The sequence below is a fragment of the Oncorhynchus mykiss genome, chromosome 1, assembly GCF_013265735.2.
Source record: "Oncorhynchus mykiss isolate Arlee chromosome 1, USDA_OmykA_1.1, whole genome shotgun sequence".
NCBI lineage: Eukaryota > Metazoa > Chordata > Actinopteri > Salmoniformes > Salmonidae > Oncorhynchus > Oncorhynchus mykiss.
The window spans coordinates 64,061,863-64,086,945 of record NC_048565.1 but is presented as its reverse complement, the minus strand read 5'-3'; the positions used below and the strand labels follow the sequence as shown (position 1 = coordinate 64,086,945).

Below are 25,083 nucleotides of genomic sequence, written 5' to 3'. Positions count from 1 at the left end.
CCAAAACACACCAAAGACGCCATTAACGATAAGCAATATCATAAAGGCGCCACTTCTAAAAGACTATTTGCCCACCGTAGCCTGCTGAATTTGCAAGATACATTTTCTTTCATTGCTTTCAATGAAAACGTGCGACAAGCATGCACAGTTACAAGCCTGCTAGAGTTACTCAATTGTACTACTTGAGTAAAAAAAAAGATACCTGAATAGAAAATGACTGAAGTAAAAATTGAAAGTCACCCTGTAAAATACTACTTGAGTAAAAGTCCAAATGTGTCTGGTTTTAAATGCACTTACTGTAAGTACAGTGGTGGAAAAAGTAAATTGTCATATTTGAGTAAAAGTAAATGCTCTATATCAAATTCCTTATATTAAGCAAACCAGGTGGTACAATTTTCTGTAATTTATGGACAGCCAGGGGCACACTCCAACACTCAGACATAATTTACAAACACAGTATTTGTGTTTATTGAGTCCGCCAGATCAGAGACAGTAGGGATGACAACACGTTATATTGATAGGTAAATGAATTAGACCATTTTGCTGGCCTGCCTGAGCATTCGAAATGTAACAAATACTTTTGGGTGTCAGTGGGAAATGTATGTATACAGAAATATTTTCTTTAGGAATGTAGTCGACTACAAGTAAAAGTGGTCAAAAATATGAATATTTAAGTACAGATACCCCAAAAAACGACTTAAGTAGTACTTTAGAGTATTTGTACTTAAGTACTTTACACTACTGGCGGCAGGCAGACCATCAATATCCACTGTCATAGTGGGTATGTCATAGCTTTAGAAAATCCTGAGTAGATCTAGCTTCCTTCATAGTGTACCCCTCAGGAAGACAAAGTATATCTGTATTTTTTATACAGGCTCTCATTAACATGCCTGTTCTGTCTTATCCAGTGTTGTGGAAGAAACCCCCCCCCCCCCCCAACAAGTCAATTAGTGCACTAATGGGATGGAAAGTTTGTAAAGAGTAATTATAGATTGCGTTAATAAACATCTATATTTGATGCTTCTGTTTTAGATGTTTAATTTTAAAGGTACATTACACTCCAAAATCAGATGTAAAAAAAAACATCTCTAAAGTAGTGTTCTGTTGAGATAAGTCCCTGGTCATCTATTTTGTAGTTCCAGCTTTATGCCTCAATCCAAAAATTGATGATTGTCCCTTAAATTATTTTCCTTTGCTGAGGAAAAAAACATTTTCAGCAAAGCAGCACATACTACTGTCTGCATCAGCAATTAGACCAGTTTGGAGACAGGAGAATGCAGGGTTTGAATTTAACCTTAGATTCTAACAAGCACCTCACGTCCTCTGTATTCTGTTCCTTCCCTGAGTCATCTTCCATATAACCAAAGCCACTTACAGTGGGGCAAAAAAGTATTTAGTCAGCCACCAATTGTGCAAGTTCTCCCACTTAAAAAGATGAGAGAGGCCTGTAATTGTCATCATAGGTAAACGTCAACTATGACAAACAAAATGAGAAAAAAAAATCCAGAAAATCACATTGTAGGATTTTTAATGAATCTATTTGCAAATTATGGTGGAAAATAAGTATTTGGTCAATAACAAAAGTTTATCTCAATACTTTGTTATATACCCTTTGTTGGTAATGACAGAGGTCAAACGTTTTCTGTAAGTCTTCACAAGGTTTTCACACACTGTTGCTGGTATTTTGGCCCATTCCTCCATGCAGATCTCCTCTAGAGCCGTGATGTTTTGGGGCTGTTGCTGGGCAACACAGACTTTCAACTCCCTCCAAAGATTTTCTATGGGGTTGAGATCTGGAGACTGGCTAGGCCACTCCAGGACCTTGAAATGCTTCTTACAAAGCCACTCCTTCGTTGCCCGGGCGGTGTGTTTGGGATCATTGTCATGCTGAAATACACAGCCACGTTTCATCTTCAATGCCCTTGCTGATGGAAGGAGGTTTTCACTCAAAATCTCACGATACATGGCCCCATTCATTCTTTCCTTTACACGGATCAGTCGTCCTGGTCCCTTTGCAGAAAAACAGCCCCAAAGCATGATGTTTCCACCCCCATGCATCACAGTAGATATGGTGTTCTTTGGATGCAACTCAGCATTCTTTGTCCTCCAAACACGACGAGTTGATTTTTACCAAAAAGTTATATTTTGGTTTCATCTGACCATATGACATTCTCCCAATCTTCTTCTGTATCATCCAAATGCTCTCTAGCAAACTTCAGACGGGCCTGGACATGTACTGGCTTATGCAGGGGGACACGTCTGGCACTGCAGGATGTGTTACTGATGGTAGGCGTTTGTTAATTTGGTCCCAGCTCTCTGCAGGTCATTCACTAGCCGTGTGGTTCTGGGATTTCTGCTCACCGTTCTTGTGATCATTTTGACCCCACGGGGTGAGATCTTGCGTGGAGCCCCAGATCGAGGGAGATTATCAGTGGTCTTGTAGGTCTTCCATTTCCTAATAATTGCTCCCACAGTTGATTTCTTCAAACCAAGCTGCTTAACAATTTCAGATTCAGTCTTCCCAGCCTGGTGCAGGTCTACAATTTTGTTTCTGGTGTCCTTTGACAGCCCTTTGGTCTTGGCCATAGTGGAGTTTGGAGTGTGACTGTTTGAGGTTGTGGACAGGTGTATTTTATACTGATAACAAGTTCAAACAGGTACCATTAATACAGGTAACGAGTGGAGGACAGAGGAGCCTCTTAAAAAAGAAGTTACACATCTGTGAGAGCCAGCAATCTTGCTTGTTTGTAGGTGACCAAATACTAATAATTGCAAATAAATTCATTAAAAATCCTACAATGTGATTTTCTGGATTTTTCCTCATTTTGTCTGTCATAGTTGAAGTGTACCTATGATGCAAATTGCAGGCCTCTCTCATATTTTTAAGTGGGAGAACTTGCACAATTGGTGGCTGACTAAACACTTTTTTGCCCCACTGTATGTAGGTAAGTTAGTCTAGGGTTAGCTAGCTGCATTTTCATATATTACACATTTCTAAGTTTGAAAGAAAGTGGTTCCATTTCAAGCTAAAGTGTACTGTTTGCTAGCTAGCTAATGTTAGATGGCTGCCTCCTTAGTTGACGTTATTGTTTGTTTCCCAGAGACGTTTGCTTTTATTGTTAGAGCCTAATGTTAGGCAGTGTTCACACTTTGTTCATTGTTGTTTAACTAGCTAACGTTAGCTAACGTTACGTGACGTGTGTACAACACCCGTTGAATATGGCCGGTGTCAGTAAACGTCTGCAAAAAAAGCGTAATGAAATTGTTGCCAGCTGAGCTGGTTAGGCTGTTTTTATGTTATCCAGAGGTAAACAAATCATCGGCCTGAGCGTCAAGTGTGCACTCCAAGAGCAAAACGAGATGGGTGGGGCTAAAGCTTAAGAGGGTGTGAACGATGCTGAATGAGTGTAGACAAAGAAGATCAATTCACTAGAGACCAAAGCATTCAAAGGTGATTTTCTCAAAAGTGAGTTTACAAGTTGATCAACTTTCAAAGCAGAATTACTTTCCCATTGTTCCTCAACTGCAATGTATGATATACCATTTTGTAGCTCTGTGTCTCTACTTTTATCCAATGTAAAAAACACCATTTCACATTTTGCTACATAAGACCGAATCTAGGTGATGAGTCACATTTACTGAACCAGTCTGGACTAAGATCCATCCATCTAAAAAAAGAAGAAGATAACAAGCACACACTTCCTATGGTAACACTTTACCTGACACCCAGCGTCATAACATGCTATCGATCATAACCATGTCATAATACCTCGTAACAGCTGACATAACTTGTAACCTGTCATAACCTGTCATAACCTGTCATAATATGGTTATAAAACTGTCATGATCCATATATTGACACCTGTTTTGACATATATTGTGTTATTTAATGGCTGATTATGACACTTACATAAGAGTGTCAAAACCCACGAAACCTACGACAGAAGGCAAAACATTCCATTACACCATAGTATGTTTATGTTATATAACATTTTCTGAAATTAAACATATTAAATTATCATTGTAATTGCGTGCACATTGATGTCATACGTGCACCTACCCCAGTGCTGTGTTGCTGATGACTGGGATGAATGCAGGAGCAGATTTCAGGAGCAGGACAAGACACTATTTGACATAAGGGCATGTATGGGATAGGCCTACAGTATCTGGCTTATATGATTATGATGTTCACAATACCTCTTGACAGTGTCATAAAGTGCACTTTCTTAGTCCAAGTAAATTGACACCGGGTAGCCCTAATGTTAGTTATTACAAATATGATGGGAAAAAAACTTGACTGTAGAGAATTAATTAAGAATGAAGAAAAAACGATCCAATGAAAGGAATCTTCTTTGCAGGGATAAATGTGGTTTTTTGCCACTCTTATACAGGTGTCATAACCAGCCACAAAATATCACAATATACGTCACAACAGGTGTAAATATATGGGTCATGACAGTGTTATCACCATATTACAGGTATGACAGGTTTTGACAAGTAATGTCAGCTGGTTATGACCAAGTCGTAACGTGTTATGACTCTGGGTGTTCAAGTAAAGTGTTACCCTTCCTATTTACTTACAGTGCCTCAACCAAAAGTTGTAGATATATACACAGGGTCATTTGCCAGACATACAATCCCAGACCTTTTTTGAAGAGACACACTTGGCCAGACCAAATTTTAGGTTTGGGAGACATTCCTACCTAAATAATGCTTAGCTTACTGTGAATTCCATATCTTGTGCCCCTAAAGATTCATAGGCATTACATGGAGTACTGTCTGACAAAAGCAGACGTATTCCAACAATTAAAAGCATATATTTTATGTATGAATCCTGCCAATAGGTTTTTCTTGGGGTTGTCGAGTTGTGTCTGCAGTGCCTTTTAATGGCTGCTGGAAGGGTCAGTGATGTATCAAGATGCTTCCTGTCAATCGCTTCCTTTCTTCAGTACTGGAGGCATTTACATTTGCATCACTGTTTGCACTCCGTGGGAATTGCATTATTGCACCGGACATTATTTTTGGTCATTGTTTGAGAGAGGAGAGGAGCGAAACATGTGGCTCTCTACTCTCTCTAGGCCTACACAGCATCAAGTACTCCCCAGCTGGACCCATTAAGGAGGCTTTGCACATATCCAATCCATTACTCGTGCCTGATTCTCTGAGCAGTGACTAGGCGATGTGAGCGCCCAGATAACTGTGAACGATGGATCCGTCAGACGCATCCGTCAGTGGCTCAACCACAGAGATTTTATTTTTCTCAATGCTCGGCCCTTAATCACTAATCACTTTGAAGGTCAATGGGACTCTGTCTTGGGTAACTCAAGAAAAATCTATTTTTGTTGTGGGTAGCATTGTACGCTAATTGGCGGTCTGTTGAGCAGGAGCGGAAGATAAAGCTTTTGCCATCATTAAAATCCTTACAGTAGCATGTTGTATTTGTGCACACAAAGCTAGTATCGACCATGTATTGACTTTCACAAGTATTACAACTTCACTGTATGTAGTAAATTCTTGACTTGAACAGTGAACAATTGCTCTGGAGAGGCAGTAGTGTGATGTATACATATTGCATTACAAACATGAGATCCTACATGATTAAACCAAACCACCATGCACATTTTACAAAATCTTGTAAAAAAATCTAAGAAATTAAGAAAAAAGCCAGAGTTGATTGAGGGTGGCTCAACCATGCTTGGATATTTCATTGTACGTCATTGTAGAGTTTGCAGAGGCCATGACAGTTGTATCTACCAAGTTAGCAATACGTCAGCTTAATTATCTATGGGTAATAGGCTGGAAAATCCCATTGAAAAGACTCCCAGACAATCAGCAAGCCCCCCCCCCCCCCCCCCACACACACACACACAGATACACTAGGCTTTAATGGCTCTTTTACAACAAAAAAACTGTATGCTGTATGCTGGCTAGGCGGTTAACCCACTATTTCTAGGCCATCATTGCAATAGATGCCAGTAAAAGGTTGCACACTACGCATGAAATACACGGCTGCCAAAGAATAACCATGCATTATCTGGTGCCGATTTTATGAATTTATTTAAAATAACTTTCCTAACTTTATTGCTAAGTTGGGTAAAACAGCTGAAGGTGCACATTTGGAGAATACGTTTGACGCTCAGGGTATTTAGGGGAGTCATGTTTAGAATTCAGAACACAGTAGCCTGGGAGAAGAAGTATGAAGTATTCGGCAAGAGAGTTTTCCTCTCCAACCATAAGTCAAAAAGCTTTGGGAGCTAGGATAGCAGGGAAGAAAGAAACATCCGTTTCTTTATCTGAACACCTCAGACACAGAACCCACAAGGACTTTTTTTGCTGTGCCATCCTCAATGTCTTCGAGTGGGTGAGGGTCTGAGGACGTTGCACAAGTCCCAACAGAGCGGGGATGAATAATCTCGTAAGAGAACAGCACAGTCTTTCGTCAAATCCCATTTCACAGCAGAAACATTTATATTCTCAGGAGAAAGAAAAAAAAGCACATCTTTTAATTTAACCTGACAGGCGAAGCATCCAGTGCGCCGCCAACTAACATTTCAACTGCACACTGAGGATGTGGCTGACGCCATATGTTTTCACCTGTTCTCCCTTCCTGCCTGTCACTGGGGAATGAATGCCTCTTCTGACTTAGCCTTGGGCTGGGGGAGGAGGTCAAAAGGGTACACTCAAAAGGGCACATTGAAATAGTTCATCAAATTTCAAAAGTCATTAGTTGGCATTTGAGAAATTAAGTTGCATGATCACATTTTTACCTTGAGGTGGAAGGATCCTTCATGCATAACAGTCTACTCAGTCTACTAGGCACTATGGCCTTGAATATAGATTACATTTTGTTGGATGGTGTATACCATGTGTATCCCATACATGCCACTAATAAAACTTGAAACATTAACTTCCGTGGTCTAATTTGTATCCCGATTCTGACTTAGGTATTCTGACATGTACAATGATTGCAGTTACACCAACACTGCTGCACATAACATCTCCAGACCCTCACCATATTTGGCATGATTGGAAAAAGAATAGTTGAAATAAATTATACAGAGATCTACAGTGATCTAGATGTATCCCATTCATCTTGCTGTAGAGCGGGATTGGAATGTCGTGCCATGCGCCAGAGGAATTGTTCCTACGCGAGAAGGCAGGAGAGAGGGGGGGGGGGGGGTAGGATTGCCATTAAAAGATGGAAGAGGTATAGAGCGGTTTTGATGGAAGTGTGCGGGTGTGAAGTGGGAGGGATGAGGAGTGGGAGAGGGTGGAGAGGAGGGAGAGTGGCTGTGGAAAGTGTTACTCAGATCTCTGCAGGGGCTGTGCTGGACTGACTTAATCTGTTGTGAAATGCGTGAGCACTGCCTCGGCTGACACCGGCCTCGTCTCTGTGTGAGCAGGGACCCCGGGAAGCGCTATTACAATGAAACAAGATCTGAAAAGAAGGATTCCACATGGGGTTGACTCCCCTACCCCACCACACTGCATCACCATCTCCTCAACCCCCCACCCCCTCTCCACAGTAACTTGGGAAAACGTATAACATGAGAAAACGTATTTAGCAAGTTACACTCTCCCGAATGAAACTCCTGTAAGATATATTCATATCTATAGATAAGTCACTTATTAATGTATTTTTACCTCATATCAGTCTCATTCTGAATCGCAATATTCTATAAATCTGCACGAACCCTAGTCTACATGATTACTCAGTTTACACAAATTGATTTAATTATTTATTACTAACTAACAAAATAATGCAGAGTTGCAAGCGGTGCATGTCTTAGTCTTCTTCACTCGTTGAGTTTCAGAGGGTCTTGTAATTTTAGACCATTTGTCACGTATTCAGCTCGCTCTGCCTGTATTACTATCTAGTAGTTTTAAACCATTTTACATGCCAGTAGCAACCCGGGGATGTACTGGTCTATATTTAAATTGCAACCATTTCAACGAGTAGCCACCGCTCCACGTGGTCTCAATGGTTGATTATTCAGGGTACTGCTATAACCACTTTCCACACCGGCAGCAACTCAGCATGTTTTGGTCAAATGTGTTAATTCTTTAGGAGTCCTTTATAAGCAAACTGGTAAAAGGGGTATTCCATTCCTTTGGCATGATGTCTGTGCTCACATGGGTGTGTTTACTGACTGGGTAAAACTTCATATGATAAACAATTATCTCTAAAATCTAAAATCACATTTCATCTTCTCACAAATAGTTTCATATTTAATCACGTATGTTTTACAACATTTAGATGTAACTCTGACATTTACATTGTGAAAGCTCTTAACAGGATTGGAACCTTTTTTTCTATTTTTGCCTAAAAGGACACACCCAAATCTAACTGCCTGTAGCTCAGGACCTGAAGCAAGGATATGCATGTTCTTGATACCATTTGAAAGGAAACTCTTTGGAGTTTGTGGACATGTGAAATGATTGTAGGAGAATATAACACATTAGATCTAGTAAAAGATAATACAAAGAAAAAAACATGCGTTTCTTTTCTTTTTTGTCACGTCATCTTTGAAATGCAAGAGAAAGGCCATAATGTACTATTCCAGGTTAGGCACAATTTATATTTTGGCCACTAGATGGCAGCACTGTATGCAAAAAGTGTTATACTGATTCAATGAAACATTGCATTTCTGTTCAAAATGTTGTATCAAGACTGCCCAAATGTGCCTAATTGATTTATTAATACCTTCTCAAATTCATAACTGTGCAATCTCCTCAAAAAAAATAATTATATTCTTTCACTGTAATAGCTACTGTAAATTGGACAGTGCAGTTAGATTAACAACCATTTAAGCTTTCTGCCCATATCAGATATGTCTATGTCCTGGGAAATGTTCTTGTTACTTACAACCTCATGCTAATCATATTAGCCTACGTTAGCTCAACAGTCCCATGTGTCTGTGTGATGGAGGGGCGAACCCGTAGAGGTTAAAGTTACAATGTTTCCGTTAGACCGTCTTTAATAACACCACACATGATACGACATAATCATTGTTTGGATCCCCACCGACCATTTCCCACATTCTTTATGTTTAGAAATATTGTTTCATTATCCACTTTTGGATGTTGAAATTCTTTGGACAAGAGTCTTTCTATACCACTCAGACATTCCATTATTGGATACTGCAAAGGCAAGAGAGAGAGAAAGTTTACTCCTTTATTGGGGGTGTCTTGCTAATTGCCTATAATTTCCACCTGTTGTCTATTCCATTTGCACAACAGCATGCAACATTTATTGTCAATCAGTGTTGCTTCCTAAGTGGACAGTTTGATTTCACAGAAGTGTGATTGACTTGGAGTTACATTGTGTTGTTTAAGTTTTCCCTTTATTTTTTTGAGCAGTGTACTAGGCCAAACACTCATCTATCATCCCTGAGCCCCGACTTCTCCCACATGCAGACCTCTGACGTCACCTACTACGGAAATACCTTAATAACAGCATTCTCGGCAGTTATAGGGCAATTCCAATAATTTTCATTGTCTCCAGCACAATACCAGTTTATTCACGGCGACGTAGGGAGCAATAAAATATCCTCCCTTACCTTTAATCCTACCATGTGATGTCACAGAGTATACATTTTTTGGACCATCTTATATTTATAACCGCAGATCATTGAAACATGCAGTTGTAACATACAGTGCCTTCAGAAAGCATTCATACCCCTTGACTTATTCCACATTTTGTTTTACAGCCTGAATTCAAAATTGATTAAATATCTTCTTTCCCATCCATCTACACATAATGCACCAAAATGAAAACAGTGAAACATGTTTTTAGACATTTTTACTCCTGAACGTATTTAGGCTTTCCACATTTCAGCTCTTCATTTTTTATTAATTTGTAAAATATTAGAAAAACATAATTCCACTTTGACATTATGGCGTATTGTGTGTAGGCCACACAACAAAATGTGGAAAATGTCAAGGGGTGTGAATACTTTCTGAAGGCACTATAAGTAGTTCTTCCTGTAAAAGTTGCATCATACTCTAGCATACCTTGCGGGCTGCCTCAGAATTCTATGGCACGTTATTTAATTGTCAGCCGTTGTTGCCATTAATGCTAGTTGTTGCTAGTTTGACCACCAGAGGGCATCTTTGAGAGTCTTTAATATTGTCTGTACTAGAGAATTTAAAACCTTTTTTGTAAGAACAGAGTATATGGGATTCATTTTAAGAGATTTAGCTTAATTAATTTGATTAATATTATGGTGTTTCTATTCCATGAAAAATGTTAAACATAACCAGGGTTGGCGCTGTACAACGTGACCGGTTGGGAGTAGGCTACAGTACTAAAAGCAAAATAATGTTAACATTTCCACACCCTAATTGTAGTCTAACCAATGCCCAAACAAAGATTCAGTGAAAATAAAAATAAAATTGATTTATCAAGACCATAGGTGCTGACTACACGCCGGTAGGCTATTGCTTCAAATCCTATTGCTTCTAACTTCTATATGCTTTAAATGCCACAATGTCACAAATAATTGAACACACACAATTCTTAAAACTGTAATGCTTTAAAATGTTATAATTTCTGCCCTCTGAATTCATATTCATTATTTAAATAGGCCCATGTGCACCTTGATATTGGGGGTATGCCATGCGGCCGTGCCTAACGGGGAAAGGGGGTGCGCCATGCGGCCGTGCCTAATGGGGAAAGGGGGGATGGAGCCGGTTGGGCGCAACATGGCGATGCGGGGATCCAAGCTTGAGCGAGAGCCGAAGCCACCCTCCCGGCCCAGAACCCCGCAATGACCCTTCGATCTGCACATGTTAGATGGCCGTCCGACCTGCAACCATTCTCTACGGTTATATATGTGTTCCCTATCTTGCGGTGTATCTTATTGCCCATTTTACTATTGTCCTGAGCTTATAGATCGAGTCAATCCTTCATCAGATGAACTGCGACATGTCGGCTAAAGCTATTTAATTCATGAATGCATTTGAACGTTTTTAATATTGTGATAGTGAAGAGCAAAATTCCTCTCAAGAGAATTAACATTACAGTTACACCAACTGGTAGGTTTATCACACAATTGTGCAAAATGCTAAGAGAACTGGTGAAGAATGTTACCCCTCTACATACACATTTCTTTACCGGAATCTCTAAATGAAAATACTGGCAGATCCATAAAATTGCCTTGTACAGTAGTAGATATAATTCAATTTAGAGGGTTCTAAATTAATATCTAAGGGGATTTTATACAATTTTAAAAAATGTGTATGTTTATTAAGTAGTCTTGCTTGTCTCAGAGCAGCGCGAAACAATGCTGAAGTAGTTGACCACATGTGAGTAGGCTATTGCTTGTTGGGGTGGATTTTCAAACAGTAGCCGGCTCTCGGAACTCATTAACACGCGTTGCTGTGTGTGCTTTGAGATATTTAGTGGCACTACAAATGTGAATTCATATTTACAAAACAATTTACCAAACAAAACACTAGGCAAGTCAGTTAAGAAAAATTATTATTTAACAATGACAGCCTACCCCGGCAAAACCCAGATGACGCTGGGCCAATTGTGCTCCACCCTATGGGACTCCCAATCACAGACAGATGTGATACAGCCTAGGGACTGTAGTGATGCCTCTTGCTTTGAGATGCAGTGCATTAGTCTGCTGCACCACTTGGGAGCCATGACCAATATATATATATTTTTTACAGAACATTAACCATGTGTGTCCTCTTGTTTGTACTGTTCTGTAGTTTCTACCCAATGATTTGTCAGACAAACAAAGAAATTTGCATCCTGCAGGCCCAGGCATGGATCAAAGCTGGCGAGAGTATTTTTACAATTATTTTATTAACGAAAGCATAAAGATGTTGATGAAAAAACCACATTTGCCTCGAGATCCATCCCAGTTGATTTTCTGTGGAACCATGCCCTTTTTCGGTGCGGCCTGTTGTCCAGCCCTTCGTCCACTGATCTCCACGGATGGTTGTCGGCATAGTTGTGTGCTCTGCAAAAACATATTCACATTTTTAGTACACCATCATCGATTCTATTACACAGCATGCATACACATTGATAGGCTATATACATTTTTTTAAAGAAAATGTACTAATACCAAAATATCTTTTAGTTTAGGTGATCCTCTCAGCTCCGACTCATTTTCAAGTACTCTGGTGGTTACAGTCCCAACCCTGGAACGGGTAGCACCAAAATAAAAAGATAAATAAATGAAAGACCTACAACACCTACAGTATATCTAAACAAATGTTTTGTTTATCTCTACATGTAGGTATCCTGATTTAAACCCAATCAAACTTTTTTGACATCAACTGAAAACATTCATCCTTAACGATACAATTCTCACCCCTACTCTCCTTCTTGGCAAGAGTCTATTGTCCTGCTAATAGCCCATAATGGGTGGATGGACAGCTTATTTTGTATTCCAATGTGTTGAACAAATGTATTAATTACAGTCATTTACCATTCGCATTCTCGGACTGGAAACGTTGATTGCAGAGTTTTCAATCTCATTTTCAAGTCCTTGTTTAAAAATAACGATATTTTGGAGATTATTTGGGCTTCAAATAACCCGAAAGTGAGTGGTTGTAATCTGAATAAAAGGAAAAAAATCTATTGTCCTGCTGGTAGCCCATCCTAGAAATGTTGTTTGCAGAATTCCCAGCCTGCTACGCTTGTTTTCTCTCCCTGTTTTTTGTGCCCGGCCGTTGCCTGATGCAGAACTCTAGTGCCAGAGGAGATACTCTCAGACCGAAAACGCCTCCATTAATTGCCACAGTTTAGACTACTGATAGATCAGCGTTCTACCTCCCCCTTGTGATAGTGTGGTGCAATGACAGAATGCCACCATCTACCACAAACAGTCAAAGCATAAGCTCGTAACTTTTAATTGAGGAACCACTGTATATGCACACTGGTATGGTGCTGGAGATAATGAATATGAGTTTGAAAAGTGACAAAATTGTCCTTTAAATGTAACAACAAAATATTATTTATAAAATATAATATAATATATAGAATCTATAATATGGTTTTTGAACTCTATTAATTGTTTACAAGCATGAAAGCTGTACTTTTAGATTATGGTTGACGCAGCTTGTTGGCCATTAACCAATATGCATTTCTCAATGAGTTCAAAGCCCATGAATGTATCCAACTGGTATTTATGACTTCACAACTGGGAAATTCACACCTGCCACTTGGTTATGAATGCAGCAGGACTGTTGCCTTACTGTGTCAGGTGATGAAGCAGTAGGCAGGCAGGTGTGCCAGGTCTGTCAGAATGCATGCTGAGATTTTCTCACTACACAGAGCAAGGCTTTCATCTAGGGACTGGTGTATTTTAATATTGTATTTTTATTTACCTTTTTCACAAACAATATAGCGGATGATTGAGTAGATAAAATGCCCACTAGTACCATTGAATGCTGCGGTTCTGTGTTGGTACACAGTCAGAAAAAAACGTTGTTTCTAGAACCCAAAAAGGGGTCTTCGGCTTTCTCCATAGGAGAACCCTTTGAATAACTTTTTTGGTAGAACCCTACTTGGAACCAAAAAGGGTTCTACGTGGAACCAAAAAGGGTTATCGTATATGGACAGCCGAAGAATCCTTTTGGAGTATTAACCTTTGATTCTCCAGAATTTCCCTTGGGAGCCTTCAAAGGTCCATTTCTCTGTATACAATGTCAGAGCTCACAGGATGAAGCCAAAGACTGTTTGGCAGGTAGGAGAGAGAATGCTTCCTCCAGTGTTTCTATAGTGTAGACATTTGGACCAGAGGTCGACCGATTATGATTTTTCAACGCCGATACCGATACCGATTATTGGATGACCAAAAAAGCAGATACTGATTAATCGGCCGATTAAAAAAAACTTATTTGTAATAATGACAATTACAACAATACTGAATGAACACTTATTTTAACTTAATATAATACATCAATAAAATCTATTTAGCCTCGAGTAAATAATGAAACATGTTCAATTTGGTTTAAATAATGCAAAAACAAAGTGTTGGAGAAGAAAGTAAAAGTGCAATATGTGCTATGTAAGAAAGCTAACGTTTCAGTTCCTTGCTCAGAACATGAGAACATATGAACGCTGGTGGTTCCTTTTAACATGAGTCTTCCATATTCCCAGGTGAGAAGTTTTAGGTTGTAGTTATTATAGGAATTATAGGACTATTTCCCTCTATACCATTTGTATTTCATTAACCTTTGACTATTGGATGTTCTTATAGGCACTTTAGTATTGCCAGTATAACAGTATAGCTTCCGTCCCTCTCCTCGCTCCTCCCTGGGCTCGAACCAGCAACACAAAGACAACAGCCACCATCGAAGCAGCGTTACCCATGCAGAGCAAGGAGAACAACTACTAGAAGGCTCAGAGCGAGTGACATTTGAAACGTTATTAGAGCGCACTAACTAGCTAGCCATTTCACTTTGGTTACACCAGCCTCATCTCGGGAGTTGATAGGCTTGAAGTCATAAACAGCGCAATGCTTGACGCAGAGCTGCTGGCAAAATGCACGAAAGTGCTGTTTGAATGAATGTTTACGCGCCTGCTTCTGCCTACCACCGCTCAGTCAGATACTTAGATACTTGTATGCTTGTATGCTCAGTCAGATTATCTGCAACGCTAGATAATATCTAGTAATATCATCAACCTTGTGTAGTTAACTAGTGATTGTGATTGATTGTTTTTTATAAGATAAGTTTAGTGCTAGCAACTTACCTTGGCTTACTGCATTCGCGTAAGAGGCAGTCAGTCTCCTTGTGGAGTGCAACGAGAGAGAGGCAGGTCGTCATTGCGTTGGGCTAGTTAACTGTAGGGTTGCAAGATCGGTCATTCCGATTAATCGGTCAACCTCTAATTTGGACAGTGATGAGCCAGGCATTAGTGGGATTCTTTCACTCAGTCTGCCTGCCTTCCTCCACTCAAAGGGATTGAAATTGGGTCTGAAATAGGTTATAGGTTTGGTGGGGAATAAATCTAATGGGAGAACAATTTTATGATTTTGTGATTTTTATGATCTCATAATGTTGATGTGGACTCTAGAGGATTTCTAGGATTAGTCATCATGAGCATTTTTCTCATTGTACAGACAGAACCTTTCGCGTGCACTTTCTCTTTTTGTCACCCTGTGTTTCTTTCTCTCCCCATCTCACTCCAAAGTAATAGATCCCAGCAGACTACAATGAGTGTACAAACCATTAAGAACACCTTCCTAATATTGAGTTGTACCTCCAGCCCTTTTGCCCTCAGAAAAGCCTCAATTCATTGGGACATGGACTCTACATGTTGTCGAACGCATTCATTCTACGGGGATGCTGGCCCATGTTCACTCCAATGCTTCCCACAGTTGATATCAGACCTCAGGATAAGACCCAGATGCAGACAGTTCGAAGAAACAAACGTTGATTACAAAAACAGGGGGCAGGCAGAGGTCAGTAATCCAGAGCAGAGTCCGAAAGGTACAGAGCGGCAGGCAGGCTCAGGGTCAGGGCAGGCAGAATGGTCAAAACTGGAAAAACTAGAAGACAGGGACTAGACATAAAAACAGGAGTACAGGAAAAATGCTGGTAGGCTTGACGAGACAAGAAGAACTGGCAACGAACAGAAAACGCAGTATAAATGCACAGGGGATAACGGGCGACACCTGGAGGGAGTGGAGACAAGCACAAGATAGGTGAAACAGATTATGGTGTGACGGTTGAGTCATGTTGGCTGGATGTACTTTGGATGGTGGACCATTCTTGATACACACGGGAAACTTGAGCGTGGAAAAACCCAGCAGCGTTGCAGTCCTTGACACAAACTGGTGAGCCTGGCACCTACTGCCATACCCTGTTCAAAGGCCCTTACTGTAAATATTGTGTCTTGCCCATTCACCCTCTGAATAGCACACATACACAATCCATGTCTCAATTGTCTCAAGGCCTAAAAATCCTTCTTTAACCTGTCTCCTCCCCTTCATTTACACTGACTGAAGTGGATTTACAGTTTTTTTCGATTGCTAAACGACAGTGGGCACAACTGGAGTCACGTGCAAAACTCTAACTACAGTCTGCACTACCAACAGTCACCTGAGCTAAACAGTTCACATCACCTGCAAAACTCATTCCAAGCAACACAACTCTTAACACATGGCTCAAAACACGCTCAGTGCAGCCAAACACTATGCACAACCCTCACTGAGATAACACACACACTGTCACTCAGAACACACTGAGAGTAAAAACACTAGCATCAAACACCAATACAGAAAATACAAACTTTTCATCTTTACAGTTTGAACAATTTCAGTGACTTCATACAAAGTAATATTTTCTTAAAAGAAAAGAGTGACATTCTTTCACATGATTTGTAATTTTTTTTAGAACATAACAATTCTTTAAGGTAAATGAAAATTAGCAGTTTGCTTCAATAGTCTGTAGTAATTTACGGAATTACAGTAATGAGAAAAAAAGGGTAGAAACTAAAAGTACATACTGTAATTCGAACAAATAATTGAGTGGCTAATCCTGCCTCTCTCTAGCATCAGGCCACAGGTTTTCTTCAACATGACATCTAATGTTTTCTCTTGCCATGCACCTGGGGAAGAACCTTCTGGAGTGCCTTATCCATCCCTGGCAGTCCTCTGGACTCGTGTCCTCACATCCGGCATGCATGGCTTCCAAAAGAGACATTTGGTCATGTGGGTGGTGACCAAACACTTTCCACCTCCAGGCAGAGAAAAACTCCTCTATTGGGTTGAGGAAGGGTGAATATGCAGGCAGGTACAAAACCATAAATCTGTGATATGCTGCAAACCAATCTGTGACAGCTGCAGAGTGGTGAAAAGCAACGTTATCGCAAACTATGACAAAAACTTGGGGGTTTCTTACTGGCTCCCCCTGTTCTGCTGGCACTAGCTGAGCATAGAGCTGTTCTAGGAAAGCTATAAGCCTTTCTGTGTTGTATGGGCCAATGAGTGGTGTGTTGAGAGGCAAACCATCATTGGCCATTGCAGCACACATGGTGGTATTTCCCCCCCTTTGGCCTGGAACCTCCACAGTGGCCCTTTGACCTATAACATTCCTTCCTCTGCGCCGTGTTTTGGCAAGGTTAAATCCAGCTTCATCGATAAATACAAATGAATGTGGTCTTTCCAGTGCTTCCACCTCCATTACTCTCTGAAAAACAGTAAGTGCACAGTTTTACTGTAGAAATGCTAGTGTTTTTTTTTTACTGTAAATATTTTGTATAGCTGTGTACGTAACCTCAGACGTCTTACCTGGACATATTGGTTGGTATCTTTACTCTTTTACCCGTTCACTGTTTCTCTCGAACGGTACAGTGTATAACTGTTTCATTGTAACTTGGTGTTGCTTTAGGACTCGAGCAATAGTTGTTGTGCTGACAGAATTAACATTTTCAAATATATCATTATCAGCCAGCACTCTATCTTGAATCTCCCGCAGTTTTATTGCATTGTTGACAACAACCATGTCAACAATAGCATTTTCCTGCACATCTGAAAATATTTTTCCTCTTCCCCCTGTTGGGGGCAGCCTTTGGGTCCTGTTGTAAAAATATATTTTACAGTCAAACTTACTGTAATGTATATCTGTGTAAATATTCTATAATTGCAATACAAAATAGATTCCTGTAATGTTTTCATTTACTGTAAGGATGTAACTCTCACCTGTTTGCATGATGGAAAATTTGCATTACAGATGCCACTGTGGATCTTTGCAGATTGGGTTGCACCCTCAACCCTGCCTCTCTCAATGAGAGACCATGGTTCACGACATGGTCTATAAGCGAGAAAACTGTGTTCAAGCAATGAAAAACGAACTAGAGTTTGGTCCACATGAACTGCTGCTGTGCAGACTGTAGTTAGAGTTTTGCACATGTGACTCCAGCTGTGTCCACTGTCGTTTAGCAATTGAAAGAAACTGTAACAAGTGACATCAATAAGGAATCATAGCTTTCACCATTGATTCACCTGGTCAGTCTATGTCATGTTTTGTACACTCAGTGTATATGCTGCTGCTGCTTCAATGGACTCACCCCTGACACTGGTGGCAGTGTTTTGATGTGAGCTCCTATAGATGCCAAGCTCACCCACACTGGTGTGTGTGTGTGTGTGTGTGTGTGTGTTTGTGTGTGTGTGTGTGTGCATTAGAGAGAGTGTATGACTGTGTGTGTGTGTGTGCGCATTAGAGAGAGTGTGTGCATGTGTGTGTGTAGGTATGGGTCCTTCGAGGTGACCCAGTTTCATAATGAAGGGCCCTGTCACAAACATGGCTTTTCCTTTCCAGGGCTGGAGTGAATGAAGCCTGCCTGTCATACACATTCCTGGAAGGGTTTCATCAATACTTTGCTCACGGAATCCTGTAAACGAGTTTTGACATGGTTAGGTGTTATGAGTGAATGTGAATTATGTGCTCCTCCTGTCTTGCCCGATTTAAAAAAAAAAAAGTCACTCTTAAAGTCATTCTTATTTAAAGACTGTCCTGAATGCATTTGAGTTCATCTAGATTCATGACCTGTCTCTGCATTGTTAGAATGTGACTGACACGTCAGTCTGAGAGTTGTGGAGGGAATTTGATTACTACAAGCTAAAGCACACTTTAAAAAAGTCACTTACTAGAGGCTTTTAAAGCTAGTTAAGATCCATTTTAACTTACAAACAGTCCAGTCTTCTCAGGTAGTGTCAAACGCTACTGCCATTACAAGTCACTGTCTTTCTGTATGCATTCATCAAGTTTTATGTGAACCTCTGAAACTGTGGCAGTGTTGAAAAGTCTACAAATGGACTTTAAATTCAACACAGCAACAAATGCTCTTTGGACTTCAACCTTGCTTGAACAGATAATTAACTATAGTGACTGAAAATGAGTGGCTGTTGACTGTGAGCACAGTGCCTTGCGAAAGTATTCGGCCCCCTTGAACTTTGCGACCTTTTGCCACATTTCAGGCTTCAAACATAAAGATATAAAACTGTATTTTTTGTGAAGAATCAACAACAAGTGGGACACAATCATGAAGTGGAACGAAATTTTTTGGATATTTCAAACTTTTTTAACAAATCAAAAACTGAAAAATTGGGCGTGCAAAATTATTCAGCCCCCTTAAGTTAATACTTTGTAGCGCCACCTTTTGCTGCGATTACAGCTGTAAGTCACTTGGGGTATTTCTCTATCAGTTTTGCACATCGAGAGACTGACATTTTTTCCCATTCCTCCTTGCAAAACAGCTCGAGCTCAGTGAGGTTGGATGGAGAGCATTTGTGAACAGCAGTTTTCAGTTCTTTCCACAGATTCTCGATTGGATTCAGGTCTGGACTTTGACTTGGCCATTCTAACACCTGGATATGTTTATTTTTGAACCATTCCATTGTAGATTTTGCTTTATGTTTTGGATCATTGTCTTGTTGGAAGACAAATCTCCGTCCCAGTCTCAGGTCTTTTGCAGACTCCATCAGGTTTTCTTCCAGAATGGTCCTGTATTTGGCTCCATCCATCTTCCCATCAATTTTAACCATCTTCCCTGTCCCTGCTGAAGACAAGCAGGCCCAAACCATGATGCTGCCACCACCATGTTTGACAGTGGGGATGGTGTGTTCAGCTGTGTTGCTTTTACGCCAAACATAACGTTTTGCATTGTTGCCAAAAAGTTCAATTTTGGTTTCATCTGACCAGAGCACCTTCTTCCACATGTTTGGTGTGTCTCCCAGGTGGCTTGTGGCAAACTTTAAACAACACTTTTTATGGATATCTTTAAGAAATAGCTTTCTTCTTGCCACTCTTCCATAAAGGCCAGATTTGTGCAATATACGACTGAATGTTGTCCTATGGGCAGAGTCTCCCACCTCAGCTGTAGATCTCTGCAGTTCATCCAGAGTGATCATGGGCCTCTTGGCTGCATCTCTGATCAGTCTTCTCCTTGTATGAGCTGAAAGTTTAGAGGGACGGCCAGGTCTTGGTAGATTTGCAGTGGTCTGATACTCCTTCCATTTCAATATTATCGCTTGCACAGTGCTCCTTGGGATGTTTAAAGCTTGGGAAATCTTTTTGTATCCAAATCTGGCTTTGAACTTCTTCACAACAGTATCTCGGACCTGCCTGGTGTGTTCCTTGTTCTTCATGATGCTCTCTGCGCTTTTAACGGACCTCTGAGACTATCACAGTGCAGGTGCATTTATACGGAGACTTGATTACACACAGGTGGATTGTATTTATCATCATTAGTCATTTAGGTCAACATTGGATCATTCAGAGATCCTCACTGAACTTCTGGAGAGAGTTTGCTGCACTGAAAGTAAAGGGGCTGAATAATTTTGCACGCCCAATTTTTCAGTTTTTGATTTGTTAAAAAAGTTTGAAATATCCAATAAATGTCGTTCCACTTCATGATTGTGTCCCACTTGTTGTTGATTCTTCACAAAAAAATACCGTTTTATATCTTTATGTTTGAAGCCTGAAATGTGGCAAAAGGTCGCAAAGTTCAAGGGGGCCGAATACTTTCGCAAGGCACTGTACATCTCTGCTAGCGTATGGAGATGAATGTACTGTATCTGCCTACTACACTTGGCCTAATCTGCTTTCCTTCAATGGTCATTACATTGCTAACTAAGCTCCAGGGCTTCATCAATTTGCGAGCATATTTAGATTCCAGATTGTTTTGCACAAACGGACAGCACTACCACAGGGGAAGGTGCTTGAATGTGTTCTACAGTGTTTTTCTCCCCTCAATCCCTGGTGAAATAATCATCTCCCTACAACGCTACATGCCTTTAAAGAGAACAATCATTGGAAGTGCATATGGAAGCTGATCTGAGCTCAGGAGATGAGCAGAGTCAAGCGTGTAGAGGAAGATGGGGAAGATTGCTGATGATGGAATGTTTCATGTTTTCTGACCCAGTTCGGATCGAAGTAAACCAATTATGAAAAATGAGTTTTGTTCTTTTCTCCCTTTTCATTCCAAATTGTTTGCAGGCCTATTAATCTGGTGCTTCTCTTGCCACAGCTTATGTTATTGAGAAAGTACTGTTGAGCTCAACGGGCTAAGCACAGAGATAGGATAGTCAGGCTGAATAGCAGGAACCATTTGATATCCACTGAGGATAAGTGCACTGAGGGGAAGGACACTAAATTATTGAATTTGTTCTTTTGCCGTTCTTTTCTTCTCCTCAGGATGTTAGAGAACTCGCTGCTCAGCGCTGAAGTGAAAGAGGGAGAGATTCTGCCTCCCACCATTCAGAAGCTGATGAAAGGATACAACAAGTACCTCAGGCCTTTTTTTGACAGTAAGGGAAATTGCACACATCCCTGGAAAATGAGATGAGGCTCAAAGGAGCTGTTTGTGTGTGTGTGTGTGTGTGTGTGTGTGTGTGTGTGTGTATGTGTCTGCTTGTGTGCGTCAGTGTGCATTTGTGCACGTGTTTTTTTTGTTGTCTGTGTGATTGTGTGGCTTACCATATTCCCATATTCATTTCAATATTACCATATTTTGGCTAAGCATAAATCTCCCCGAGCTTTTAGCTGGCAGATGGAAGCGATCTCATTCCCAATGCATAGCCCAGTATGTGAATGACGAACATTCGCTTTTACTAAATACTAATAAATACATGATACAAAACACATTAACACAGATGGTGATTTGATTCATAGGGCTAGGCTATTAATATCAAGAGTAAGCACCTGACAAAGTATGTTATTTGTCTGAGCAGACACAATTCCCATGCATACTCAGTGTGACTTCCTAATATGGAATCCGTACATACAGTGTAACCTTGAGACAGTGACATAAAGGTATGGTGGCCTTTGATCCTCCGCACAGTGTTTGTAGTTCTCACAAATCCCTGGTCAGTGTCATAAAGGTATGGTAGCCTTTGATCCTCCGCACAGTGTTTGTAGTTCTCACAAATCCCTTGTCAGTGTCATTGTTGCTGCTTCGGAGAATCCCTCTAAACGTGCCTAATGTTTGATTAGTGATCGCTGAGACTGAACCGAATCAGAGCAAATGTAATTAGCAGAGATGAGTGCACTCCGGATTGCCATGAACCCCACACAAGAGGTCAGCTTCCTGGAAAGGATGGAAATGCACACACATAAATACAAACACACGTACACATTCTCTCTCTATCTACAGTCCTCAGTGTAGGTGAGCTTGGTATGCACGCATGTATTTATTTATTTGGATTCCAATTAGCTGTTACAATCACAGCCACTTCTCTTCCTGGGGGTCCAGACTTGCATACATGCATACATACAGGGTTACACATGCACAAAAGTTAGGTGACTGTGTTTTTTGGCAAGCAAAAGCAGAAATACTACAGTGTTATACAGTACAAGAATGAGAGTGGGTAAGTGAAAGAAAGAGAGGAAACGAGAGAGGGGGAAAAGAGGAGCATTCTTATATGTGTGAGGCTGCATGCGACACTTGCTGTTGCCACTGATGTGAAGTATTCAACAATACGTTTCTTAAACGTGCTTCCTTTTTTTGTCTTGAGGCATTTTGAATAACACTACTTTCATTTTCCTTTTATGATTCCTCACGGTGTTCTGAATCCACTCTTTCTCTTTCATGTCAGTTTCCCTTGTTCTTTCTTTCTCTCTTTCTGTCCCTCCCTCTCTCAGTGTTGAGTACAATTCAGTATACTTTATTGACACGGAAAGTAAAGCAAGGACATCTCTCTCTCTATCTGTTATTCTCCTCCTTCCCCTCTCACCCTTTCTCTGTGTGTCTATCTCTCATCTCTGTAGATGGGCCAGTGACTGTGGGCATGAGTTTGGACATTGCCAGCATTGACACCATATCAGAGATCAACATGGTGAGACAACTTCCTGTATCATATGACACATTGTACATTGTGATAATAAAATACATATTACATTCCAGTATGTTTATTATGTTACATAATCAGTGTTTAGACTTGAAGTTGTAATGTTATTGCAGTACAACTGCAATATGGTGACCTTTGGAAATTGAACTTTAGGACTACACGGCCACTATCTTCCTGCGTCAGCGCTGGACAGACGAGCGCCTGGTGTTTGAGGGTAACAAGAGCCTGAGTCTGGACGGCAGGCTGGTGGAGCTGCTCTGGGTACCAGACACCTTCATCGTAGACTCCAAAAAGTCCTTCCTCCATGACATCACTGTGGAGAACAGGCTGATCAGGATCTTCCCCAATGGAACGGTGCTCTACGCCCTGAGGTGGGAGAAACACACATGCACACACATGCACTCACGAATGCATGCAAGTGTGCGCACAGGGATGCACACACGCACGCATGCACACACACACACACACACACACACACACACACACACACACACACACACACACACACACACACAGATGGATCCAACAATGCAAAGTCCTTGAACTATTGGAATTAGATAAGTCCCTTTTTCATTTATTCAATTTTTTTTTACCAGGCAGGTCAATTAAGAACAATGATTTGTTTACACTGGGTTACGTTCAGTACGACGGTGTACAACGTTGAATTCAACGGAAACGGCACTGTACTGAACAATCAGTTGAAAAACGTTGTGATTATGGTGGCCCAGATGGCAGAAACATTCAGCAGTTTTGTGATTTCAGATGGTCAAACCCATATTGATCAGGCCACACCTCACCGTACCAACCAAGCAGGAGCAAATGTACCTCAAAGGAAATGTGTTATTCAGTACAAACCATCACGCAACAAGGCAAACGTTGAAGCGAACTGAACACACCCCAGCTGGGGTGGTGCCGAACGAACAAACAGCATGTCTCTGCTTCTGCTTATTGGCACACCTTGAATTTTCTATAGGGGTAAAGGAATATAGGTGCTGTCTGTGGTACTGACTTGTTTGGACCGGTAGGCTTCTGCTTATTGATTCACAACCCCCATCAATGATACACTGCATTGTTCTGTATCATGTGAGTGAACACAGACAGTACCAATCCAAAGTTTACACACCTACCCATTCAAGGGTTTTTCTTATTTTCGCAATTTTCTACATTGTACAAAATATCTTTGCACAGTCTTGGCATTCTCTCAACCAACTTCACCTGGGATGCTTTTCCAACAGTCTTGAAGGAGTTCCCACACATACTGAGCACATGTTGGATGCTTTTCCTTCACTCTGCAGTCCAACTCATCCCAAACCATCTCAATTGGGTTGAGGTCAGGTGATTGTGGAGGCCAGGTCATCTAATGCAGCACTCTATCACACTCCTTCTTGGTCAAATAGTCCTTACATAGCCTGGAGGTCTGTTGGGTCATTGTCCTGTTGAAAAACAAATGATAGTTCTACTAAGCGCAAACCAGATGGGATGGTTTATCGCTGCAGAATGCTGTAGTAGCCATGCTGGTTAAGTGTGCCTTGAATTCTCAGTAAGTCACAGACAGTGTCACCAGCAAAGCACCCCCACACCATCACACCTCCTCCTCCATGCTTCACGGTGGAAACCACACATGCGGAGATCATCCGTTCACCTACTCTGCGTCTCACAAAGACACGGCGGTTGGAACCAAAAATCTCACATTTGGACTGATTTCCACCAGTCTAATGGGGCGGCAGGTGTGGCCTAGTGGTTAGAGTGTTGGGCCAGTAACCGAAAGGTTGCTAGATCAAATCCCCAAGCTACCAAAGTGAAAATCTGGCATTCTGTCCCTGACAGTTGCTAGGCTGTCATTGTAAGTAAAAATGTGTTCTTAACTGACTTGCCAGGTTAAATAAAAAATGAATGTCCATCTTATTATTGGTGTCCTTTAGTGGTTTCTTTGCAAAAATTCGACCATGAAGGCCATATTCCTCTGAACAGTTGATGTTGAGATGTGTCAGTTTCTTGAACCCTGTGAAGGATTTATTTGGTCTGCAATCTGAAGTACAGTTAACGCTAATGAACTCATCCTCTGCAGCAGAGGTCATTCTGGGTCTTCCTTTCCTGTGGCGGCACTCATGAGAGCCAGCTTTATCATAGCACTTGATGGTTTTTGCGACTGTACTTGAAGAAACTTTGGAAGTTCTTCAAATTTTCCAGATTGACTGACCTTCGTGTCTTAAAGTAATGATGGACTGTCGTTTCTCTTTGCTTATTTGAGCTGTTCTTGCCA

General features: G+C 40.9%; 1 protein-coding gene across 1 annotated transcript in view; it reads left to right on the top strand.

The window, feature by feature from the left end:
* LOC110526858 (gamma-aminobutyric acid receptor subunit pi) overlaps positions 1 to 25,083 on the top strand; it is a 65,612-nt gene that overhangs the window by 27,779 nt on the left and 12,750 nt on the right. Inside the window, exons 3-5 of the mRNA XM_021608051.2 lie at positions 21,169 to 21,281; positions 22,741 to 22,808; positions 22,974 to 23,191. Of these exons, the coding sequence (XP_021463726.2) occupies positions 21,169 to 21,281; positions 22,741 to 22,808; positions 22,974 to 23,191 (399 nt within the window). The remainder of the gene's footprint in view (positions 1 to 21,168; positions 21,282 to 22,740; positions 22,809 to 22,973; positions 23,192 to 25,083) is intronic.